Source organism: Antrostomus carolinensis, unplaced genomic scaffold (genome assembly GCF_000700745.2).
Source record: "Antrostomus carolinensis isolate BGI_N321 unplaced genomic scaffold, ASM70074v2 scaffold20409, whole genome shotgun sequence".
Taxonomy (NCBI): Eukaryota; Metazoa; Chordata; class Aves; order Caprimulgiformes; family Caprimulgidae; genus Antrostomus; species Antrostomus carolinensis.
Window position 1 is genome coordinate 11268 of NW_010339469.1, and position 25816 is coordinate 37083.

Genomic DNA, 25816 nt, shown 5'->3' on the forward strand with positions numbered 1-25816 from the left:
GAATCAATTGATAGAAGATCTGTTTCTAGCCAACTGTCCAATTGTTTGGTTCACTGTTTAGTGTATATTAAGTAACATATGTGGATATTTAACAGTAAACCAACCTTGATAATGCTATTTAAGGGTTGTGTTATTTGTGTTAAAATATGTAAATGAAATACAGTGCCAGGCTCTTTTTTTTTTTTTTTTAAGAGCATTTCAAAAAATTGAGATAAGACTAAAATAGATGATTATTTTAAGGGAAGTTCTTTCCTTTCTAATGCTCAACTTCTTGAAACTCTGATAAAGTTCTTCACTACTTAAATTACTGTGTTTCTATGAATTGTTGTATTTTGAAACAAGCATAAATGAAGCAAGAAGTGGCAGTTTCATTTTAGCAAGATATTCAAGTGCCATAGGGAAAATACTCCTGAAAGAAGGAGTTACAGAAAGAATTATGCTCTGAAAAAATGTGATTTTAAAAAAAAATAAGAATAAATTAATCACATATTTGAGATGGCTTTTCTTTAAGTAGAAAGCTGCAATAAAAAGTTGGTTTTAGTTAAGAATGTCAGCGTATGAGAACAGTAATAATTAAAAGAAAAGAGAATTATCATTAATTATCTTTAACTAACTTTTAAGTTTAACTGAAATTTAACTGGTTACTTTTTTTATTTCCAGGCTGATATAAGGGAGAATCAGAAGAAACTGGTTGAACAATTGACTTCTTTATTAAACAATTCACCAGGACCTCCTACCAGACGGCTTATTGCCAAGAATTTAGCTGTGCTTTATAGTACTGGAGAGACTTTTTCTGTTTACCAAACAATTGACAAATGCAATGAACTCATTCGGAGTAAAGATGATTCACCAAGTTATCTGCCTACAAAACTGTAAGTATGGTTTTTTAACCCCAAACTTCAAATTCAGTAATAACAAGAGAGACAGTTTTACATGGTGAGAAATTAATGCAGGAGAGGGTATGCTCCCTCATTTCTGCTCGTTGTCCAGTAGAAGCTTTGTACCATATGACACGAGAATTTGGGAGCCTCCCTGATTAGTATCATTATTGTTGATGGATCCAATTGTGAAAAGTAATTTCTTCTTTGTTATTACATCTCAAAAATTTTTAGACTTGAGTATTACAAAGAGAAAATTAATTCTTGTGAAACCTGAAAGCAAATTTAAATTACTTCCTTCCCTCTAGGTATTATAACAATTTTATTTTAATCATTTAATATATGCTGCCTTCAAGGCAGAATTATGAGTGGTTAAGTACTTGTGTAGCATTTTATATATTCATTTCTGTGTCTTTACTGGAAAGTTTCAAGTAAGAAGTTCAGATGCATGTTGGGGGGGGAAAAAAGGTCAGCTCGGTACGTTACAATATAAATTGCCTTTTAAAGTTTAATAAGCTTAAAATGTATTTTTCCTCCTTGTTTAGAAGTTTCTTGTTACGACTCACATAAATACAACATAAAATCAATCACATTAAAAGACTTTAAAATCACTTGAAATACTTTTGAAGTATTTAACGCAGAGGCGATTTGATGGCTGGTGTGAGTCAGTGTACGTTGCGTATCTTAGAATAAAAGTTGACCTGCCTGGCTAGCCAGTATTTACTGGATCAGTTGCAAAGAAATGCCTTGAGTGATTTGAAAGCTAAGCTAAATTAATTTATTTAGGCATGTAAGAATACTAAACTTGTTGCTATCATTCAGCACTATGATGACCAGAGTATGCTTTAAAGTAATAGAGTAAACCGAGGCTGGTTTATGCTTTGTGTTTTTGTTCACTGAGGGAACAAAACCAGCTTGCAATACATCTTACCGTATTGAATAAACCGTGCTTTACAGCAAGTCAAACAAACACTGCTTGTTGCAAGAAAGGTGAAGAAAGCTTTTCAGAAATAGCTTACTTAACATTAGTAAAAGAAAAAAAATACATACCTGACATGATGCATCTGAGTTCACTACCACAGGATACATAATAAAACAAAGAATGTTGTAGTATTAGATATTGTATGTATCTGTCAGGAACCAAAAGGGTACAAGACGGTCATCTCCATCCAGAAAACTGAAAACGAGGCCAGAGAGAATGCCAGCAGTGGATAGTAGAGTTATGAGGGGGCAGGTGTTTGAAAAGCAAGGAGAAAGTAATAATAGTGCTGAGAAGACAGACTACAGCTCCAGCTACAAAATACAGGTTTTGAGTACATTTCTTAATCAAACTGGGGAAGTGGATGTAGTTAGTTAGGAACATGTGAAATGTTTGTAACTAAACACCTAAAGCCTAGCCAGCAGAGCAGAGAAGGGGAAACTGTTATTGCAGGATGTGAAACCAAATCTTACGGTGCAGAAATATCATAAATAACCTTCATTCCTGAAACAATGCACATCTTTCACTGTAGTGAAGAAAATTTATCTTTAAAGGTAGAGGTAGTAAAACATCATTGTGCATTAATGGTACAGTATGCAAAGCAGAGCAGAATCTGTCTTTCTCCTTTGCTTCACATGCTAATCCTGTTTCTGACAACCCAACTGAAGTTTCCTGAAAATGATTTGTGCAAAAATTAATTGTATTTTTCACCACCATAATATTTTTTGTTTCCCTCTTTTCCAATTGACCTCTTGTGTAGTCTTTTGAGTTAAGAATAAGTTTGCTATAAAGTGTCTTAGTCATCCTGCAAAGTAGACTACTGCTATACTGCTGGCTCCTCAACAGTGAAATGTGTTAATGTGGTAGGTGAGTTGTAGTATGGGACGGAGCTCTGCGGGTCTTCCTTGCTTCAGCTGCAGGATGCCACACTGCAGGAAGTGGGATGATGTTGGCATAGCAAGGAGGGATGATGAGTCCATCGGCCATAAGGCAGAAATGGCAAAGGCAGGCAGAAATGGCAGATATCCAACTCAGGAAGCAGAGGAGTAGCTGAAGGAGAAAGAGAGAGGAAGCAGTGCTCAGAACCCTGCTGGGTATGAAAGCTGTAGTGAGGAGAGGAAATAAGAGTTGAAGTGGAGAAAAGGTAGCAGTAAAATATGGTTTACTTCAAAAAAGGTTTGGAAAAGGGATTTGTTACAGTACTGACACTGAGACAACAGCTACAGAAAAATAACTGAAACTACAGAACTCTCTATTGAGTAAAATCTTTCATCTTGGGCTGCAAGAATACTTCATCTTCAGTGAAGAAAGACTGCTTTTCTTTTTCCTTTTTTAAAATCTTGATTAAAGTGGTGTCTTTGTTTGCCATCTGTCCTTATTTAGTCTATGTGCTCATGTTGTCTAGCATCTTCGTTCTGCATTTTTCTTGGTACCTCTCCAAGTACAATTGTTAAGGCAAAATTTGAGAGAAAACAACTTAAATATACATAGGGAGTCGTAAATCAAAATGGACGTGTGCTGCCAGGGAGGGAAAAGCACAGGCAGAGAGGCTTTTCCCTGCAAAACTTGAATAAATTTACAGGCTTCCTTTCAAACTTCTGCCTGTTGCTTGTAATTTGACAGATAAAGTGACTCAATAGTTAATACAGTTGTGGAAAAAATAATAGACAACTGGAGTCATGATACAATCCTAGAAGGCAGTCAGAAGAGCTTCCTAAGTCCTATACTTTGAAGTTTTATAGAAACTTAAATATTGACATGCAGAAGTAGCTATATTCTCATCCTTAGTTGACTAGATGTTACTCTTCAACAAAGAGGGCCAATTTGTTGCTAGACATCACTGTTCAACACTGGTGGACTCTTTCATGTAACACTTAAGCGCATGACAATACAGCCAAGTAAGAGTGTTTGCAGGTTATACCAGGATATAATAAGGTACTTCTGGTTTGTTAGGGGGTTTTTTAATAAGTTCGTAAATATTCCTTCCTTGGATTAAGATATGAAATGTATATTATTTAGTCTTAAAGCTAATTAAAGAGGGTATCTGTGGCCATCAAATAATCAATTTAGTAGTAAGATAGTGCAGTTATAATTTTATGCCTAACTACATCATGATCAAAATTAATTGTTGGTATATACTGAGTTGGATAAAAGCAATAATGAAAAATGTTGCTTTAAGAAAAATAGGATTATGATATGATAGGAGATACAAAATATCAGTTCCATTTTTCTTATTGTGCTTTCTCAGTTTGGGAATTGCTGTTAATATTAAATGCATTTTCCTAATTAAGAATGTGTTCAGTATGGGATTTTAAAATTCTTTGTGTGAAACCTGAATTCTGTTGGGGAATAAGTAAAATTTTGTTTTGTTGAAGGGGGTGCAGAGCAGTGTCACTGCATATTGAAGTAGGTCTGGCCAAAGAGCTGAAAGCTGATTAAAGACATAATTTGTTTTCTTGTATTCATAAAATTAATTTGTTTAGTTATAGATCTATCAATATAAAAGCAAAGTGTTTTCCTTAATTAATTATTCAAAGGAAAACACTCTTTAATTAAGCAACTCCTCCCCTCCCCCCTAATATTTAGCAATTTTTGGGTTTGGTAAAGGAGATGCTGATGAACACACAGACTGTAGTTGTCAGGTTATTCACCTGGAAATTAAATTTAGGATCTGTGTGCTGTGAAAAGAACATGGGCTTATACTTTTATTTCCTTCAAGGTGTTTCTTTATTATGTATTGTTATACATAAATGCCAGAATTTTAATTACTAGACCATTCGCAATCTACTATTAATCTTGGAGTTGTAAATAAACCTGTTCCTGACTACTTCTTGCAGCATCTGCTGTAGCACAGTGCCGTAGACAGCATGATGCAGGGCATGCTTAGTTAGAAACTGATATTAAGGTTTAAAGGTGGATATGGAAATTGTATTCCTCTTGTAAAATTTATTGGAAGATTGTCTTACTTGAATTCTTATATTATCCAAGTTATTTTCCCAACCCTTGCCACACACAGACCTTTTTTTATTATTATTATTATTTTTTTTTTTCCCCTTGTGATAATCCACTTAATTTTTGGGACATTCTGTTTGGTTGTTTTGTTGTTTACCCATTGATTATGTTAGTTGTCTTAATCCCTTCCATCTACTACTGCATCCATTTTCACGCGTCTTTGGATTTGCTTTTGTTTTAGTGCTGCGGTGGTATGCTTGGGCTATTTATACAAAAAATTGGGAAGAATTTTGGGAAACAGTTTTACTGACACCGTTGGGAATGTGCTTAAAGCAATGAAGAATGCAGAGGTATTGGAACAGCATGTTTAAAAAATGATTGGAAAAATAATAGGATGTTTAGTGTTGGCAGCTGGACCAGTGAATAGGAGAAAGTGCATGATACCAGAATATGAAAAAATTGCAGGAAGTCATTGGATAAAAATTAATGTCTAAATTCCAAAGAGTTACTGGAGAGTTAATGAGTTATGACTACAAAAGGATGGATCATAGCTATTCTCAAGCTGATTTCATGAAAGAACTTGATAAGCTAGAAAATCTAGTTGCCTTATTAATGAGAACATTTTTGCTCCAGCTCATACTTCACATTTTGAGTTTTAAACTGCTAGTGAGTAGAGTACTTTCCAGTAGAACATAGAATTACTGTTTTCACTTGCTTATAGTGTTATAGAGCAAATTATCTGCTTAAATGCACTTCCACATAAAAAGGTCTCTAAAAGACCCAAACCATTGTTTACCTGTTTTAGTAGTTGGCATTTTGTATTTCCAAGGAGCTGAGGGTTACAAAACTTTAACATTTCTCTTTTTAATTTTTCAGTCTCAAGGTCGTTATGAAATCATGCTTAGTTTGCAAAATATATTAAATGGTTTAGGAGCTGCTGCTCTCTCCTGTCACAGAGATATTTACAAAGCTGCCCGATCTTGTTTGACAGATCGATCCATGGCGGTCCGTTGTGCTGCTGCAAAGGTAAAGTACTCCAATAGCTGTTTTTATTAAGTAAGCTTCGTAAATAAAATTCTCTTTTAATGAGTGATGAACACAGCAGTAAATACATTCTTTGCTTATCTTTATTTCTTTGGTATTGCCCTGGCAGCAAAATTTCAAGTAATTTTAGTATGATGCAACGTGCTTATTTTGTTAGGTGTATTTTGTAGCAAACTAAAATTTGTACTGAGCACTTTTCCACATCAAACCATTTTTATTTTCCTTTTTTGTCTAGTGTCTTCTTGAACTTCAGAATGAAGCAGTATTTATGTGGACTACAGACCTGGATAGTGTTGTGACCTTGTGTTTTAAATCCTTTGAAGGTTCCAATTATGATGTACGATTAGCAGTTTCAAAACTTTTAGGCACAGTATTGGCTAGAGCTCTAACAGCTAAACAGACAACAGGTAAAGTATGTATTGTCTTTGCTGATTCCTCATCTGTAAAAACCTGTCAGATTTGTTACTTCGGGCTTCAACAGAACTTGAGAGTTTCTGTTGAAGCCCAAAGTAAAATCACAATCTAAGTTTTGTCTGGCTGTTCCTATCTCTGGTTTGGTATTTTTTGTAACATCTTTCTTGTCAAGTACTGTGTTTTTGGTTGTGTTAACCTGTATATATCTATATAAATAAAAATAATAAACAAGAAAAAAAATTGGTATTTTTCTCTGTTATAAGATTGTAATTGTATGGAGAAAAATTAGTAGTCTCAAGAATTTAAAGGCAAGATCAGTTTCAGCAGTGTAGGAAGGATTAGGCTTTGAGGGAGTGTCTCTTTGTCAAAATAAAGAGTTAAGGATGTCTTCAAGCTGTTATTCCACAATCATCAATACCACATCTGGATTGTCTTGCAGTACAAATGTGACCAGAAGCAGAAATGAGCATACAGTTTTGTTCACTCAACAGACCATGTTACAGTTTTTGCTGACAGACAGTACTTAATGTGACTAAAGCAACCTGGCACAAAGTTAACGTCTTCAACCTTCAGTATCATTCAGACTGGGCATTTTTAGTCCAATCTTAGGAGCCCCAAGCTAAGTATCTAACTGTAATCTAAGCAAAATGTAACAGGATGCAGAGCATGTGTGATTCAGACTGTTCTGCTTTTAATGGCATTAGAGAAGACCTTCAGTGCCATAAGCAGCAAATGACAAAAGTACATGGCTTTAAGCACAGCTTGGTGCCTTTCAGGATTCTTGAGGCTGTGTATTTGCATTGGAGATGCTGAAGTCTTGATTTATAAAGTATTATTTTTCTAATAATCTTTTGGAGAGAATTATTGTGTTAGAAAAAACAATCAGCACTTTTCCCAATAAAGTAAAAAAAAAAATACTCTAACCTCTGTATAGACTCAGTAGTTTTCTTTAATCTTTGTAAGCAATGTAGTTATATTTCTGAAGTGCTGAGATAAGGCTATAGAAGCAACTCATCAACTGTTTGATTGGTTGTTTTTAGTTATTTTTAGTTATTTTAGTTATTTTTAGTTAAAAAGAAGTTAGAGCTAAGTGAGACAGAAGCTAGGTGGGGGCTAGAAGGAGCTAAGGGAGAGGTGGAGGGAGCACGACATGAAGTGCATAGTCCTGAAGTTTCTGCATTGTATCTCATAACCTGCTGATACTGGTTTGGGGGGGTTTTTTAGACATTATTATCTCAAATCTCATTCATTTTCCCATTTCAATACTTGGAAAAGAATGAAAAATGCAGGGAAAATTTTAGGTCACCTAGTTTGCACAGTGTGCAGTCACCATGCTAAATTTGCACACACATGTCCCAGTGTGTATTTTAAATGAACTTTGTATCAAGAAATAAAACAACAGAATGGGAATTGGGGATAAATAATTTTCCTAGAAGATCATAAACATATTGTATTATTCTTCTAAAGAGCTAATTTCATACTAAGGTGAGATGCTTTTGTTTCTAAGAGAACCTGTAGGTGTGGCCTTATCTGGCTAAGCCTAGTGCAAAGGTAAGCCACCCTCTTGGAATAGAAGGTTGCCTTTGGCAGTGAACTGGAATGACTTAGAGACAGGGCTTTCATGAAGCTTCAGGTGGTAGAAGTACACCATACAGTCTGTTTGCAAAGGGAGCTGAGATTAGATGCTAAATACTGAGGGAGGGTAAATATATGTAAACATATTAGGTGATGGTCTAAAATATTTAAAGATAGCTGAAGCAGAAAAAACTTGAGAAATATTGTCGTTGCTGGAGTACCGAGTCCTAGAATGTCTTAGTTTCTGTTGTGAAATTATGGTCAAACTGTATTTGGATTTGATTGTTCTGCTGAATTTGTGCAAATTGTTTTTTCTAAAATGATTAGAGTTGAAATTCTTCTATAAGATAACAATTTTTATGGAGCTATTCCTCTAAAGACTTACATTTATTCTTAGCATCCACCAGGCATAACTTCCGCAGAATCTCTTTGGAAGAAGTGATGGAGCTACTGGGAACTGGGTTTCTGCGTGGAAGTTGTGGATTTCTACGAGCCAGTGGCGATATGTTGAAAGGGACCAGTTCAGTCAGCAGAGATGTTAGAGTTGGAGTCACTCAGGTTTGGATTACATTATTTATTATTTTTCTGTGATTGTTAAACAGTGCTGTAATAACTGTTTTGCTCTCCATATATGTCTTATTTCATCCTTTTTTGTATGTGTGACTAAATATGTGTAATTGAAAATAAGGATTTACATCTTGAGTTATGCTAGAAAGAAAAGAAAAAAGATTTCTGATTTTGCTTATCGTTTACCTGATAGTTTGAAATTTTCAAAATTATATGTGGTTTACTTGTGAAAGCTTCACATGGTATGAACTTCAAATAAGTGATATAAATAAGTACTTTCCTCAAATTTTTAATTTAAAACTTAATACCTTATGTCTAAAAATGAAAGGGAGAAGTTACAAGAATCTTCTGAACTTCGAATGGTTTCTTTCTATAGAGAGACTTTCTCAGTCCCGTTCAGAAAGAATGGCTCTGCTTTGAGTACGTGCGTGAAAAATAAGGAAAACAGACTTTAGTGGGGAAAAAAACCCAAATATCTGTTTTGCTGTGTCCCAGGATGCTCAGTTAGAGGATAGAATCTTGTTAACTGAGCAGGACGTAATTCAGACGATACAGCGCGTGCTGGTAAAAACAGTACACATTTTTCAGATAATATCAGATTGGCCTTTTCCAGACAGCATTTACATGCTGAGACCTAGATATTCAAATACTAAACCTGTGAATCAAGACTACAGGTCATGGTGAACATTTACATATCAAACAGCTGTGATTATTTTAGTGTATTACAGTCCCCACAGCTATTTGATACGTCCCCTTTGCCAGTAAGGGAGTTTTTTCAGTGCATTTCATCTTTGACAGTGCAAAACGTCTGTGAATTAGCTTGAACTACTGCTAGAAGCTGCCAGACTTTGCACTGAAACAGCTAGAAGGTGCTCACAAATTGTCGTCTGTGCTCAGATCATGCTGGGTGAAAGCATTAACTTCTGGCAGAGAGACAGAAAAGCTGGAGAGCAATAATACCTTGACAGTTATTTGCCTAGAAAATGCATGCCAGACTCCTAGGGTGTTCTATATACATGGTGGTTTTATTAGTTTTCCAGGAATAGATATTGCAGTTCAGTGTTTTGACTATTTGTGCTGTTTTTTGGAGGTTGTCTCCTTTTTCATGCATTTCTATGTTAACACTGTAGTACCTGTTTGTTCAAGACGCAGCCAGATTCAAGATGTAGTTCCAGATGTAGCCATGGCAGTAGACTCTTCACAAGTCTATTTGTCCTGTTAAATTCCTCAGATTTCAAAGCTGTAAAACAGGGTAATATACTGTTACATTATAAAGCCTAAGTAGTATTTGTCAAGAGCTGTTAGATGCTAACAGGAACAATTTCTCTATCTCCAGTACTTCACTTTCTTTTACATGAATAATTTAGTTGTTAATGTTAGACATGAGGCAAAGCATGTATGAGGCAAATACAGAAGTTCATTGATATGGGTAGTAGTTGTGAACTTTCTTATGAGGAATTTTGTGTGTTCATTTGCATATTCTCATTTTTTGAATTCCCTTTTCTTGATGGTAGCACATCTGTTCATTAAAAAAAAAAATCCAACACATGCACATGGAAGGCACTTGTAAGGGAGCATATGATGTGGCAAAATAAATGGTCTTGTGGTGATTAGATTTGTAGAGTCACTCTGCGTTCTTTCTCTTTGTTGTGACAAACATAGTCTTTTTACGGTACCTGCATTTCAAGGCAAACAGTTACAATTCACTGACATGAAGAGCAGTGCTTGGAGGCTGAAAATATTCCCTAATTCAAAGCCTATAATAACAAAATTCTCGCAGGGTTATGGGTTATAGTTTTGTAACATGGTAGTTCTTAAAATGCATTCATACATTAAATTTGGGTTCCGTGTGCAGAATGTTAAATAGCTGGAAGCTGTTGTTCAGTGAGACCAAACACAATGTTTTACATAACAAGTGCCTGTGCAGGGTAGACTGCCATTGCTCACGCTCTGGAATGAAATAACATGGGCAAGCAGCTTGAATTCACTTACAGTCAAAACAGGCTGCAATATTGCTTGTACAGTTTTGATAGCAACTTCAATGATATTAAAAGATTAAAAAAAAAAAAAAAAAAAAAAAAAAAAAAAAAAAAAAAAAAAGCAGCTACCTGAAAGTGAGAAGGTGATTTATGGATGCATAAATGTATAAATAATCTCAGTTTAGTGATGTTCTAGTTGTGGCAATGTGCAGAGAGTTAAAAAAAAATATGGATGTGGAATAGCTGGCAGTGGTTTTCCAGGTGATTTTGCTCTTAAATACGAAATATCTTCTTTTCAAATCTCTTCCAGGCATATGTGGTATTTGTCTCTACATTAGGAGCACAATGGCTTGAAAGGAACTTCTCTGCCTTCCTTTCCCATATCCTAGATCTAGTGTCTCAGTCTCACCCTAAGGCTATTCAGAGTCAGATGGATGCTATCGGCTGTCGCCGCTGTGTTTCATTTATCCTTCGAGCTACAGTAGGAGGCCTTCTTGGGGAAAAAGCTCAAATTGCAGCTGCCAAGGAGATTTGTCAGGCCATCTGGAAACTGAAGAAAGTTATGGGTATGGATCTAACAAGATTATCCATTTGGGCCTCTGTATTTCCTTTTTTAAGTGATTGTCCAACTTCATAACACAGAGACTGCAGAAAATAGAATATGTAGTGCTGATTGATTACCATAATAATGCAGAGGGCTTTTGATGGACTGCTTTGTTTTTAACTTGGGCTGGATATTTGTTTGTGTGTCTGTGTTACTGCATGTGTGTACCCACACAAGTGTAAACACGTGTTTTAACACGTCGTGCCTGGTGAATATAATTTTAATGAATTACAAATATAATAAATTAATAAATATATACAGGAGTAAAATATAGACAGTATTGTAAAGTAAGTTAAATCGGCAGTTAATATATAGCCAGATTCTGCCTTCCTGTTCAGAACAGGACACTACTGACACTACTGCTGGTTCAAAAAAGAAGCATTTGTTTCTAATTGACAAAATGAGTATTTCTCCTGAAGAAAACAGATTTCTGGCATGATAGTGTCTTGTACACAGCTTCCAAAAAAAGCTGCTGATCCCCCATCATCATCCTTTCAGGCGAAATGAAAGAGAATGCTGGGCATAACCAGTTGTCACCTGGTATACAGCTGCATATTGTTATCCTAGTTAGACACCTGAATGACACAATCATTTGTATCTCAAAAGCTGAACTTTTAAAAAAACTCCAAATTTTTCCCTCTCTCTTTATTCCCTGTCTCGCTTGCTGTCACAGTATTTCTCTCTTTCCTTCCCTTTCTTTTTTCCTACTATGTAGTAAAATCCAGCAAGTTATATCAAAGCGTGGCCCCTTCAGGTCACTTTCAGTGAGGCTCAGAGTAGCGTACTTCTTACGCCGCTGTTCCCCGTCACTTAAAGATGAGCAGTTTGGTGGTTTCCATTTTATCTGCCCTCCTGCCCTCACAGGCATTACTACACTATCCATTTGAGTAATAAGGGTGTACTCATCTCAGTGAAGGTAAACCTTTATGAAAACAGATTGGTCAGTGATAAAAATGGTAATGATAAAAGCTCATTTGGTAATATAAGCAAGTTATCACAGCAAAATCCTTTTTCTGCTCTGTTTGTTTCATTTTGGTGATGATTTCATGTATATATTATTAGATGCTGCAATGAGTGACAGTAACTTGGAAACAAGAATTAGTACATCAGATGTAACAGCAAGTCAGCATGTTCTTGTGTGTGCACTTCAGGAACTTGGAAGTCTCATCCATGGCTTAGGAACTACAGCAGCACCATTACTGCAAGACTCCAGTACAGGTACAAACCCTGAATTGTTTTGTGAACCAGAGTACAAAATATACTCTGTTGTTCACTGTGATCTTCTCTGATTTCTTATGGCTAGACTGTCAGTTCTTTCAGATCTGTTAGGATCCTTTGTCTGACACTGACTACAGCAACCTTTCTTCTGGCCTGCAGTCTCTTCACCTGGACCTTCTGTTTTATTTCACTAATCTTAAAAGGAAGTTGGCTGCCTTACATGCTGTAGGAAGTCTTCAGGCCTTGCCTGTATCTTCTCTGGCCTGTACTAGTATGTTAATTAAAAAAAAAAACAGTATCAAATTTAACTCCATTAAGGGTTGTATTTAAAGTCCAACATGTTGTAATGTTTCTAGTAAATCAGTTGGATTGTGCTGGATATCTTCATCTATCTACCTTTATTGTTTTCATCTAGCTGCAGTGAGAATTTTTTTTTTTTATAGATGGGTCAAGTGGACATCTGTTTCCACTTGCTTCCTTGAGAATACTTATTTTCTATGCATATTGGTGAATAACTGCATAGTGTGTTAGGTATTCTCCATACTTTTAATTCAAGGTAACAATTTTTGAAAAATATTGAAGTATTTAAATTTGCTAAGAAACATTTCACAATAAAAATCAGTAGTACTTTTTAAGGAGGAGTACAGAAACTGGATAATGGTATGTTCACCAGTCCTCAGTATACATTTTTGCTTGTTTGACAATCTGCTTGCATATTTTTTAAGTGTGTTTATGCATTTTATTTTTCAGGAGTTCTGGAAGCAGTAATTTCTGTCATTCTTCACCCCAGCATTTCAGTTAGACTAATAGCAGCTTGGTGTTTGCGCTGCATTGCAGTAGCATTGCCCTCGTATGTGTCCCTCCTGTTGGATCGTTGCATTGAACGTCTTAGCGCATTGAAATCCTCCCCAGAAGCAGTAACTGGTTACAGTTTTGCTGTTGCTGCATTGCTGGGTGCAGTGAAACACTGTCCTTTAGGAATTCCACATGGAAAAGGGAAGGTATGGTGTGAATATTTTACTTAAAGGCAGTTCTTTGATGTTTTTGCACTAGTATTTGCATGTATTCTTTATGACACGATCACATAACCCCGTATACTGGTGAGATACTTTCTTTCCTCAGGAAGGGGATTTTGAAGCATGCCATAACTCAAATAAGCAAGTGTTTTTCTCACCTGTGTCAGGATTGTGAACTTTAACCACTCACACCGCTACCTTTTTCTTATGGAGAAGTTTGTTTGTTGTTTTGGGACAGGTCAGTTTTGTGGAGCTATTTAAAATTTAACGGTCTAAGAAAAGGTTTACCTGGAGAAAATGTTTCTTGTGTAGAGCTATGTTTTTCAGAATTTCGAACTAAATTCTTTACAGCAAGATCAAACCTTCTGCAATTCTGACACGGTTTGACATTGGATTGAATTAGAAAATTGATATTTCAGCAGCGTTAATGGCAAGAAAAGGTCAGTCTGGAGTACATACAGCTGACCTTGCCAAAGGAAAAGATCTTTATTTTATGAAAAAAATAATTTGAAGCATACATACAGATCTATTGAATGAAATGGAAATAAGTTTCCTGGAAGGAAACACGTTCAACCACAGATTAAGCTAAATTAATATTTTCCATGCCATCAGTGACTCTCCATTGAACAGCCTAGTCAGTGCTTGCACCAGTAACAGCAATTATATATTATCCTGAAAATCTTTGGTCAAGTCCAACAAAATCTTTAATCAAATCCAACAGATACACGTTTTCATCTTGGTTTACAGAATTTAACAGAAACCAATTTGTTGCATTAACGTTGTCTAAGATGGTGTACTAGTCTCTCCACTAGCACAGATAGGGAGATGCAGATACAGAGATACAGACCAGGAGAAGAAGCTGTTTCCAGCTCAATGACAGTTTTCTCCATGGAGTTACTCACAGTTGGAAAACCATGCTGCAACACAGATACCAGCAGTAGATGCTAATTCTCTGCATAATGTAGAAACTTACATTCTCAGTTCTGAAAATACCTGCTTCGGAGCCAAAACCTATTAGAGAAGAAGCGTCACACTCTGACACAAGGATTGTGGTGTTTTTCTTGCCATTGCACCACTGTTGGATGAAAGGAATGCTTTAGTACATTAGGAAAAATGTCCTTTGCTGTGATTCCAGCCCACCCTTTCAGCGTTGTTGAATATTAGCAGTTCCAAACCACTTCTTAACAGACATTGCTAGCTACAGTTCTCAATATTCAAAGTCCCAGCTACTGATGAAACAATTTGTAAATGTAAAAACAAAAAACGCCTGTTTTCTTTAGCTTTTAAAAACTTTTCTTTGTGATTACTGAAAGACTATGGGGAGAGAACAAAATGAGTATTGTTTGCCCAGTGATTTGGATAAGAAATGCCATTCAAATACTATACACCTAAGCTGAGCTAAAGTTTCTATTTAACAGAGAAATGTAATTCTTAACAAAGATTTATTTTAGAATAGAATAGGATGAAATAGGGCCAGGAGAAGGTAGGGGAGGGCACAGAAAAGTGTGGGAGAAACACTGTACTCTGTACTAAGCTGGCAGGGGGGAGAACAGAGGAGCTGACAAAAGCCCTTTTCCATTCTCTCCTAGGAACACTGCCAGATTCCAGACTAGCTCCTCTTCTGAGGAGCTGAAAGAGACCAGTGTTAAATAGAGCAGTTTTGAAAAGAAAATATCAAATGTAGATGGTAGTGACCTGGAGAGAAGCTGTTTTGTGTTAATACATTTTCCTTTGAGAGAGCAGTTAGAGTTGCAGGTGGAACCTATTCAAGAGAACAAAATAATTAGCGGGTTTGTATATATTTAGCATTCTGTACTAGTGTATATACTTCAGTTCAAAAAAATCCTTCAAAATGAGATATTTCTCCTAGTACATAGAGCAAAAATTATCAGAAATCATTAAATGAAATCCTTTCTAGGATGCTTGTTTATGAGAGAATTTAAGTATACAAAGCTGTTAGTAATTTTTAATAGTATAAATTAACAAAGGTGCTGTCTTAATTTTAGAATAAAGTATTTTAAATCTATCAAGAATGTCAGAATAAATTACTTCATTTCCAACCATATGATAGCATTATGGAATTGGAGAAGCTAGTATTTTCAGACAGTTAATATTCCATGGAGTTTTGGAAGTGTACAAATTTCCAGCTTTCATGAAGCAGACTTTCGTGTGCAAACTTCCATGAAGCTTTATAATTTTTTGAATAAAGGAGCTATCTGTACTGTCCAAATAAATTCTATCGTGCAAAAAAAACTATAGAAGGAAATCAGTAATATCTTAATGATATTATTGATAATGACACTTCTTACTGTAATACTAATTTACAAGCAGTTTGTTTTGGCAACCAGACATAACACAAGATGTAAGAAATACTCTTTTTTTTTGTGTGTGTGTGTATGTGAAACATAACTGACACAAACCATTTGCAGAATACTTTTTGAAGCTGTAGTCATATTGTGGTAATTGTCCATGGACACACTGTGTGTTCCTCCATTTAAATTCTAGGTAGCTTGGGCTTTGGTAACAAGCAGAGATGGTCACCTTGCATTTAGCACATAATAATAGGCACATGCAGTTATTGTGGAGAAGCTAAGGTAGGAGTAATTCTAACCATACCATACCATTCTGACTTGTTTATTTAGTCATACCATTTGTTGATTAAAAACTGAAGGAGAATAATAGACCTTATTCTAAAACAGGGATAAAAAGATCGTTACCCCTTTCACCACTTCTTCTGAGCTCTAATTTGTAGGTCTCCTGCTATCCTTTTTGTGCATAGTGGCATGAACAGAGTATCATAGCACTTTTATTTTTGCTACATATATTCCTGTGAGAATTATCAGCTCTTATTTTACTGCTGATAAAAGAAGGGGACAAAGCAGCAAAGTAACGTACGTAGCAGCCCACAGGAACTGCTGGAGCTGTGCCGGACTAGTATTGAAGTTGGTCATTGTAACTTCATGTGCCTGAGTTTCTTGCCATAGTATGAGAAGATGATATTCTATGTGGGGACACTGAAACAGAATTAAGTATCACAGCGAATAGTACTGAAAAATCATTTGGTAGTTACTAAGATGCTGATGCTCTGTTTTTCTGTTTAACTTTGAAGGTGATCATGACAGTAGCAGAGGATTTGTTGTGTTCTGCTTCTCAGAACAGCCGCATTTCACTGCAGCGAACACAGGCTGGATGGCTGTTGATAGCATCCCTCATGACATTAGGTAGTAGCTTTCTACAATTTTTATTCAACTAAAGTAAGCTGTTCCATGTTCTTTCTCTGACTTCAGGTCTTTTGATGTTTCATTTAATTTAGCACTGCCAAATAATTCTTAAAAAACAATGTAAATCAGAATCTTTAGAAAAACTTTCTAAAATAAAAGCCTCATTTCTTCCAAATTAGTTGATTGGAAGCAATGTCTGAAAAATAGTAACTGGCTGGGACTGCTATTAATTAAATGTAGAAGATAAATTTCAAAGTCAATCTAACCGAATGTCTTTGTGATCATGACGAATTACATTAAAATGTTTTAAAATCTATCCCAGAACAAAATGAGCTAGTCATATGTATTTCCCTCTTGTCAGGCATTTGAAATCTTACAGAACATTCTGATGTTTATTAGTGGTCAGATTATTGATTGTGATCACTAAATTACTCATGAAAAATGGATTTTACCTGTTTTGGTAATATTTTCAGGGCACTTCTCATGTTTTCACCTATTATTTCTGCCCAATAGCTCCCAGTTTTTACTTTTTTTTTTTTTAAGGTACAACCTTGTACATTAACCTGTAACAAATATTTGCTTTTCTGAACATCACTATTACTTAGTAAATCTCTTTTATGCTGGCGATCCACAGGGTCCGAGTTTATAGTTGTCTTGGTGACATACTTGTAAATATGTCAGTGGGTATGTAGTTATGTATGAAAATGGAGTACAAGACAATAAAAACTTGAGAAATTATATATGAGACATCTGGGAAAGTAGCATAAAGTTTTGTTCACAACTGTAATATTTTTGTGAACATACATAAAAGAACCAAAGAGAAAATTTGATTTTTAATTAATCCTTCCATTGGCATGACAACTGTCAATGCTTACAGGTCCTGCAGTTGTCCAGCACCATCTGCCACGAATGCTGCTACTGTGGAAGTGCATCTTTCCGTCATCTCCTAAAGACCTAGAAACAGAGAAGACACGAGGGGATTCATTTACCTGGCAAGTAACACTGGAAGGTCGTGCTGGTGCTCTCTGTGGTAAGCAGGATTTACTGTGTCTGTATCTGCACATTTATAGTTCCACTGTTTTTCCTTCTGAAAGAACAACGACACTACATATTGCGTTTGGGTTTTTCTTTTAACTGAATGGTACGGGATGTTTTCATTCCCCAATGTAAATGCTTGGAGATATATATATTTATTTTTATCTAAATGTATATCTCTATATCTATATGCACGTGTTTCATTTTTTGAAAAAAAAAAAAAAAAAACCAAAAAAACCCCAAACAAAAATATAAGAGAGTTTTTCTTCTTGTCCTTCTAATCAGTTGATTTCCGAATAGTAAATGATATCAGGATATCAGGATTGCTTCTCTTCTCTTGTTTAACGTAGATGAGGACCCACACCAGGGTATGATCTGTTGTTTATACAGTCTGTTGTATTTTGTAAATAGTAGTTCTGTTTCCTAATAGCTGACTTACTTACTGTAAGCAAAATAGAACTGGTGAGTCAGTCAAACACATTTGTGAGGGTGGGAAGACAGGTAAAAATTGCAATAAAGATGTTGCAATTCTCAGCCAGTAAATAGTACTGTGTGTTTGGCTGCTGTCTGGTAGGTTGCAGTTTTTCATCATGAAATATTGTGAATTTGGGTTTCCAAGAGATGATTCCAATGATCTTCAAACACTTAATGTGTTTCAGTCATGTATTCTAGAGTACTCAAAGGTCCTTTGTATTGCAGAAATGTGAACCCTGTTATAGTGATCCCCCATTTCTCTCACCATTAAAAAGTGTGGAATTCAATAGTAATTTCACTTTATAAGTAACCTAAACAATTACCTTTAAATATTTACTTGTGTACATATAAGTTGCTCCTCAAAGTACAGTAATTAAGCTAAATTTAAATGGAAAACTAGCACAGTAGCAGTAGGTCATCTGATCATCCTCCTTCTCCTGTTTTTTAAAATTTATTATTATTATTATAATGGAATTATCATGAAGTTGAGTTATATCCCATAACTAATTTCATAACAAAAAGCAAAAAATGCTTGGATTTGTATATGCAATTAAAAGTCAGGGTGTGAACATCCAAGCTGAGACACCAAAGCAATGCATCTGTAAATATGACTTTTTTCATATATTTTTGTCGGTTTCTTAAATTTTTGGTCAAATTAATTTCTTTTTTGCATGTTTTCTTCTAATTTTAACTTATTAGTGAGGTAATAATGTGATTACTTCACTTATGTGATTTTTTTTCTTCTAGATATCTCACACTTAGTAAGTTAAAATCCCATTCCTTTTCTAGCCATCAAAAGCTTTGTTTCCCACTGTGCTGGTCTGCTTACCGATGAAGTTGTTCAGAGACTTCTTCCTCCTCTCCCAAGTGCTGTTGATTTATTGACACAGTAAGTGTGTGTATCAAACTGTTAAATGAGATTCTGGTTTTGAAAAGCTACAGAGTAATCTTCTTCTCTTTGATTTAGTGCACTTGGTAAAGAACTTTCTTTTCAAAGTACAAAAATTAGCGTCTAGAGTTCGGCTGTATAGCTGAAGACTTTAGCTGGCATAATGTGTCTTGCAGATTGTGGTTCCATGTACAAAAGCTGGGGAAGAAGCTATTGCATCCTTTTGTTAAGTTCGTGTTTTTATTCTGTTTTTTTAATTGAACATACACATTTGTGCTTAACCATGGTCATTTTTTATAAAAGAAAAACAAAGTTCAAGAATATGCTTGGATTAAAAGTTTGAGATGGGCATATTTTATATTTAGATTCAGAGCTAAGCTGGAAAGGGTTTTATAATTTTTATTTTTTTTTCCTTCAGAATATGTAGTGATTTAATGTATTTGGTTATAAACTCAAATTTACAGTGGTATATCCACAAAAGACTTAATTTTAATAAATATAGATATAATCAAAAGCAACAGAAAGCCTTAAATATTTAATTAGTGTTAAATAAAAGTAATTACTGTGAATGGAGTTCAGAGGTTCTGTCAGAACATGTGAAATAAATTGTTTTGTTTCTGCTGTAGGTAATACTAACCAAAACTGTACTTACAATATGTATAGATTTTTAAAGTATTTAGTAGAGTGTTAAAAATGAAACTAGTGTTGCATAATGCTTAAAGTCTAACATCTCTGATGTGCTTTTTATAATTTAAGGCTTTCTTCAATATATAAATCATATGGAAATTCTTTAAAAACACCATCAACGGTTTACAGACATAAACTTTATGAATTACTAGCAGTATTGCCTCCAAAGACCTATGAAGGTATGTGTTCCCTTACAAAGAGATATCTGCTAAAAATACCATGGGTTCACTTTTAAGTTTTTGTTCAACATATATTCAGCTAGCAAGGATTAGTTCCACCTTTTCTAAGAAACAAATTTTATTCTCTTTTTAGATTTGATGAAATTACAGTGAAGTCACTATGGTTTTGAAAAGCTGTTGTTCACGATCTTTTTTTTTTTCCCTTCTCCTATTACAAATACAGATTTGTACTATTTGTAACTGAAACTTGAAGGCAGACAACCTTGCAATTTGAAACTACTTGAAGAATTTACTTTCTTTGATGCCTGCTTTACTTTCCCTTGAATCCTAAATCCAAAAGGTGTAATCTTAGCATATATCAATTGAATATAGTCTGTTAAAATAATTTGATTTAATTGCTTCAAGTAGACATATATTACAGATATAGTCATTATATGCAGATTGTGGAGAAAAAAAAATAGTATTTAAAGCGAAATTTCCAAAAAACGTGGGGGTAGGCTCACTTTTCTGTAGCAGAACATAAGTAGCAGGATTTAAAATCTAATCCTCTAATCCGATAGCTGTGCACTGTAATTAGACAGGTCTGACAGTTCAACAAAAACATTAAATATCTTTGTCATCTTTAAATTGTCATATGAATATAGTTTGCCATAGAGTACTGTATGGACTGAAATAGGGAATCAGAGTGTTTCACAGTTGTAAAGAGAAGTACAGGGCATTTCATCAGGACAGAGCATATGGGCCAGCCCGCTACCGAATTGTCATAGAGGGGATCCTTACTCAAATAATCCGCTCCATCTAGTGGTAACTGCAGAGGGAATCTTCGTAAGGACAAATCCCTGCTCTTCGCCTTAAAGCTGTTGTCACATTAGAAGTCTGTATATAACACTTGAAGCATAGTGCATAATATTCATTTGTGACTTGGACTTAAAAGACTGCAAATTGCACCTCCATCCCTCACAGCAAGCTATTTCTTTGGTTCTTCTATTACAGGGGCAATGTTTTATAGAATATGAATATTTGGGTGCGGGTGGTTTTGGTGATTTCTTGGTTTGTTTGGGGTTTTTGCATCTGGTCTTAACTTTATTGCAAAATAGACTGTATTTTACAGAGTGACCTATGAAGTCTGAATCTTGTGAGAGAGCGTCCTAGCTGAGGATGCTGCAATCTAGAACCAATAAATAAAGAAAAAGTTTGAAAGGTTTGTTATAAATAAGTGGTGACCCTGCGGAAAGCTTTGTAAATAGCCTTAGAATCAAAACAGTAGTTTGACAGATGTAGTCTGAGTTGTTGACTTGTTTGTAATGCAGCAGTATGAGACTGGGGAATCATTGAATGGTTTGAGATGGAAGGGAGCTTTAAAGGTCATCTAGTCCAACTCCCCTGTGGAAATGTATATATTACTTATTTTCAAGGTCTATTATAAATTTTAACATGTAAGTATGCATCATTTAGAAATGCAAAAGAAATTTTTAAGATAAAACTCAAAACAACTTTATTTCCATATTATTTCCAGCGTGACAGTTTCATGCAGAAACTATATGTCTCTGCACATACTAGGATTTTTTAAAGTAAATTACTTGGGAAGATAATATAGAACCCAGGCTGCTTTTTTCAGTGTCTGATTTTAGTCATTACCACCAGGAAGAGTAGTAGGTGTACTCGTGTTGCACGGACTGGCACATTTTGCATGGCTCAGAGCGATGCACTGAATAAGCTTTCACCAATTCATGGGTTTATTTATTTTCTTTTAATTTTCCTTAATCTGAGTAGTTAGCCAGAGGCTAGAAATGTGCAAGTTGTTTCTTTTTGAGAAAATCGGTGAGGGGGACATATACAAGGAGTTGTAACTCAAGCTTTTAGTATTTGCAGATAATGTCCAAAGCTTTTTTCTTTAGCAGAAGAGGAACAAAACAAAATACCCAGCAAAATAAACAGTTGACAACAGATTATTTATTCATAGCTCCAAGCCTCTTTCTCAACTCAAACCTTTAGATTTGAGGCCTGAGGTACTTGGGTTTGTTTTGGCTCTGCTTGGTCCTTTCCTGCTCTCTTTCTGTGTCTCTTGCTGCTTTCTGTCATCAATGCAAATCAATATCTGCTCAAATAGCAGAATTATGAAGACTTCCTGTGAGTGTGTATGAGTAGTAGATGATTTTTTGCATTGTTTCAGCAATGACAGATACGAGAAGAATGTATTAGGTTAACTTGAACTTCAGTGAAAAACATTTAATGTGTTCTAGTTGCTGTTTTCTGTCAGGTGTGAACTGTTAAGACTTTGCAATTTAACTGATACAAAGTATGAACTTGTTAGGGTGGGAAAAGCGGGTTCTGTTTCTAACACGATAATTTGTATTCTTGATCATTTTTCACGTGTCATTTGAGGCTAAAACATTTATTTCCTGTGAGTTAATATAGAAATTTTAATTATTATAATGACCAGTTTGATGATTTCACACAAATAATTTAAATAGTTTGAATTTTGATTAGTAGATTTGTTGATGTTTTCTGTGATCTGAAATTAATGTGTTTTGTCAGACAACTCATTAGGGTTCTTTTCATTCTTCAGCTTTTTGTGCTTGTTATGTTACATTGTCTAAACTGTAAAATTGAGTAAAAGCATTCACTTCTCTTTCTTAATAGGATGAGAAGAATAGTTAGTATGCTGGAACAGCATTCTGGCACAACATTGGGATAATATTACTTGTCATGTTGAGGATGGCCAAGTGTCTGGGACTAAAATAAATTTTAAGTTGGTTAAAAATTGCTGAGTATCTCCATTAAACTTTTATTTGAAAAGCTGTTTTCATAGAAAGGAGTTTATTTTTTGGTTTTTGTTTTTTTTAAATTGTGATCTATAATAATTAATGAAAGAGCAGTTTGTATGTGGGTTTTTTAATGTGTTTTTTCAAAAAGGCTCAATTTCTGTGCCTTTCACACACTATCTGTGTATCATGGAATCTGTTTGATAGTGCTAACGTTTTTACATTTAGATTTGAGTTAAGCATTTTGGGAAAAATTACATACTTGCTAATTGGTCAGGGAGGCAGGAGAAGCAACAGTCACCTGCAGAGGAGAGAGGCTGATGGGGACAGGAGTTTGGGGGGTTGCAGGCAGGAACTCAGCTTTCTCAGAACACATTCTGGATTCAGGAAGGGCTCAACAGCTGGTTGCAGCTCCCTGCTCCAGCTATACAAATAATTCTGCTTGTGCTCTTGAGGTGCTGGCAACTGTATCGTCCCACTTTTTGGAACTTCCGTGTGTTGAAAAATTACAAGCGACTCCAGTGCAAACAGGTCATTGTGTGGTGATCTGACAGCACAACCAAATACAAAGAACTGGATAGGTGGAGTGGAGCTTCCCTTAATGCTGATATTTCCCAGTTCATGAGGACTTAAATTTGCAATCTTAATGCTCTGGAGGTAAATTCTCCTGTAGTACTTGCATAAAGGGTGTGTACATTCTTTATGATCAGTTCTGCAGTGTTTTTCAATGCAGCTTACTTAACAGATCAGCCAGACCTTTCTCATCACATGTGGTTCAGCACTGGAAATGTTCTCTCAGTGCAGGGACTATTTTAATAACCTAAAACAGTCTGACTTGGAATGCCTAATGTTGTTGTTCATGTATTAATGTACAGTCTTGTCTGAAATATTATGTACAAAAATGTGAAAGTTTTAACCACCAGTGTAAATTATCATAATGTAATCTACAGTAAGTTCTTCATGCTTTCCTTTTCGAGTGCAAATTCCTGAAACAGCAGAGTACATTCTGCAGCTTTTGGTTATTTATCAGACTTATGGGGTTTTTAAATTAGATCTGCTTGCCAAGTCCAAGTATTCCTGTGTGGTTATGTAATACTTTCCGCAGCATTCATTTTCAGGAAACAGAAGAAAATATGTCTGTGCTTGTAACTGCCCTTTTTCCTCTATTTTAATTGTAAATGTAACTAACTTACTGGATTAACAGTTGTATGGCATTATGCCTTCTGTAAAGGTACAGGTCTCTCTGTTTTTCAGCTTTTAGATTGCTGTATGTGCTTCGTTTGCTTATTGAGGTTTTTTCCTCTGTAGTGAGTGTTCTCCAGTTAACTATTTGAAGACTTGAGAAAAATGTTTAGATAGATGTTGCTATTTCAATATAAATATCTTGTTCCTAAAGTTACTTGTGTCAAGTAATTAACTGAAAATTTTGAATATTTTTTTCCTTTAAAGGAAGTTTCTGTGCTGTTCTGAAAGAGTTAGTGACTGACTTGACTGTCCCAGATAGCCAGATCGATGCCTCTACATTCTTGCTTCCACCTCTTTGTCATGAGAACGATCTCCTTTTACTTGGCCCCTCACTGCAGGAGACTGACCACCGATTTATCGAAGAGCAGGTACTTTTTAATCAAGTATAATGCTGGTATTATTATTTTCATACAGTTTTAGTTATTTGGGTCAGTGCTGGTTTTGACTTGGTCAAAAATATGGCTATCACTTTTTTTCCTTCTTACAGCTCCTTTTAGGTAACAGCATGGCTGTGGGCAGCCTGGAGTATGACCCTTACTCAATTTATGAGAAGGTTTCGAAAGGTGATTCAGTACCTAAACCACTACCTCCCGTGCTGTCTGTTGTCAGTGCAGCGACTCGGCTTTTTGGAGTTACGTTTTCCCATGTAGCAGAATCTCACAGGTAAAGTAGTAACTGTAACTGTTGGGGAATTTGGGAGACACTAAAAGATGGTCACAGTGTTTGAGGTTGAACATGGAGAAAACAATCCTGGAAAAATAATGAGTGGTGTAAGTAGATTCTGAAAACCATCTGAATAATACAATTCAGACTAACAAATTGTTAGACTTTGTTTAAAGTTATTCACAGTGAAAAGGCGCATCCAGTAAGAGGTTACTGTCCTTATAATAAGTTCTGTTGATGAAGAAAAATAATACTTTGTTTCAATAGCCAGATCAAAATAGAAGTTATTTTAAGATATATTACACAATTATTATAGTACTTAATACATAATTACTAAATGCCTTAGAACCAGAGGGACAACAGGAGTAGGAAGCTGTAGTAAAATTTAACCCTTATTCTGCCTCGTTCTTTATAAAAAAGTGGATGGGAAGAAATGAGAGTGTGTCTTAACACGGTTCTGTGAAGGTACAAGAATGCTTGAAAGGGATCACAGACTTCTCTTGTTTTCGTGTGTGCAGATGTATCCTCCTCCTGCACACATGGCATTTTGGTTTGTTTCACGTTTACAGGCACAGCGATCATTGAGGCATGAAATTCCTGAAGATTTTTGCATGCAGTTGCTTATTCTGTATGCTGCTTACAATTTTGTTGAATGCAGCATTAGAGCAAACAAATTATTTTTTTAAGTTAAACATTTCTATATTTTCAAAGCCAACTGTAGTTAGACCTCGGTTCATGATCATTACAGGTGGTGATGGGTTCTGTAATTTCCTATAAGGGATGAGTGCTTAGCATGCAAGTCCTGAGTCTTGATGTCTTCACTGCTCTGTTTGAAGAGGTGGGGGGGTTCTGTTTGACTGGGCTTTTTGCCTCTACTGCCACCAGGTTGCTGGTTGGTTTTCTTCACTTGTTTTAAAGACCTGAACTAATTGCTGCAAATAAATGCATTCTCCTTTTCTTTTCCCTCCTGTTTTCTCAACCATAAGTCAAAATGCATAATTCCCATACGCAGATCCTTTTAATAACATCTATGTAATGTTACTTAGATATGTGATTATCCGTTAATACATATGTTATAAGGAAACAAAGGCAAAAAGTTCATGTACCTAGAGTTATTACCTCTTCTAATATGAAATACAAAGATGCCCATTGAAAGAAATGCTCAAGAGTTAAGGTAATAGAATTGCTCCACCTCTATTTCTATAATATATAAGCTTTGTTAAGTGTTTAAAGTAAAATTTAAAAAGTTGATTTGTTTCTTTAATTTTTAATTCTTGGTTTCTTTTCTGGTTTTGTTTAAGGCTCCAGGTGTTAGAACAGCTGTTGAATTCCATAAAGCAAACAAAAGGATCACGGCAACAAATAGTACAACTAAATGTTGTGTCAGCCTTTTCTACTTCCTTAAAGGTAAATCGCCCCTTTCTCTCTCTCT

General features: G+C 35.4%; 1 protein-coding gene across 1 annotated transcript in view; it reads left to right on the plus strand.

The window, feature by feature from the left end:
• LOC104531082 (HEAT repeat-containing protein 5A-like) overlaps window positions 1-25791 on the plus strand; it is a gene marked incomplete at its 3' end in the record, with an annotated part of 26328 nt that extends 537 nt beyond the window's left edge. The window contains exons 2-17 of the mRNA XM_010175864.1: window positions 661-872; window positions 5051-5159; window positions 5686-5835; window positions 6089-6260; window positions 7812-7818; window positions 8250-8400; window positions 10699-10954; window positions 12055-12210; window positions 12961-13211; window positions 16336-16447; window positions 17325-17477; window positions 18746-18845; window positions 19602-19711; window positions 23926-24089; window positions 24209-24384; window positions 25686-25791. Coding sequence (XP_010174166.1) covers window positions 661-872; window positions 5051-5159; window positions 5686-5835; window positions 6089-6260; window positions 7812-7818; window positions 8250-8400; window positions 10699-10954; window positions 12055-12210; window positions 12961-13211; window positions 16336-16447; window positions 17325-17477; window positions 18746-18845; window positions 19602-19711; window positions 23926-24089; window positions 24209-24384; window positions 25686-25791 — 2385 coding nt within the window. The remainder of the gene's footprint in view (window positions 1-660; window positions 873-5050; window positions 5160-5685; window positions 5836-6088; window positions 6261-7811; window positions 7819-8249; window positions 8401-10698; window positions 10955-12054; window positions 12211-12960; window positions 13212-16335; window positions 16448-17324; window positions 17478-18745; window positions 18846-19601; window positions 19712-23925; window positions 24090-24208; window positions 24385-25685) is intronic.
• Between the last annotated feature and the right edge of the window lie 25 nt (window positions 25792-25816).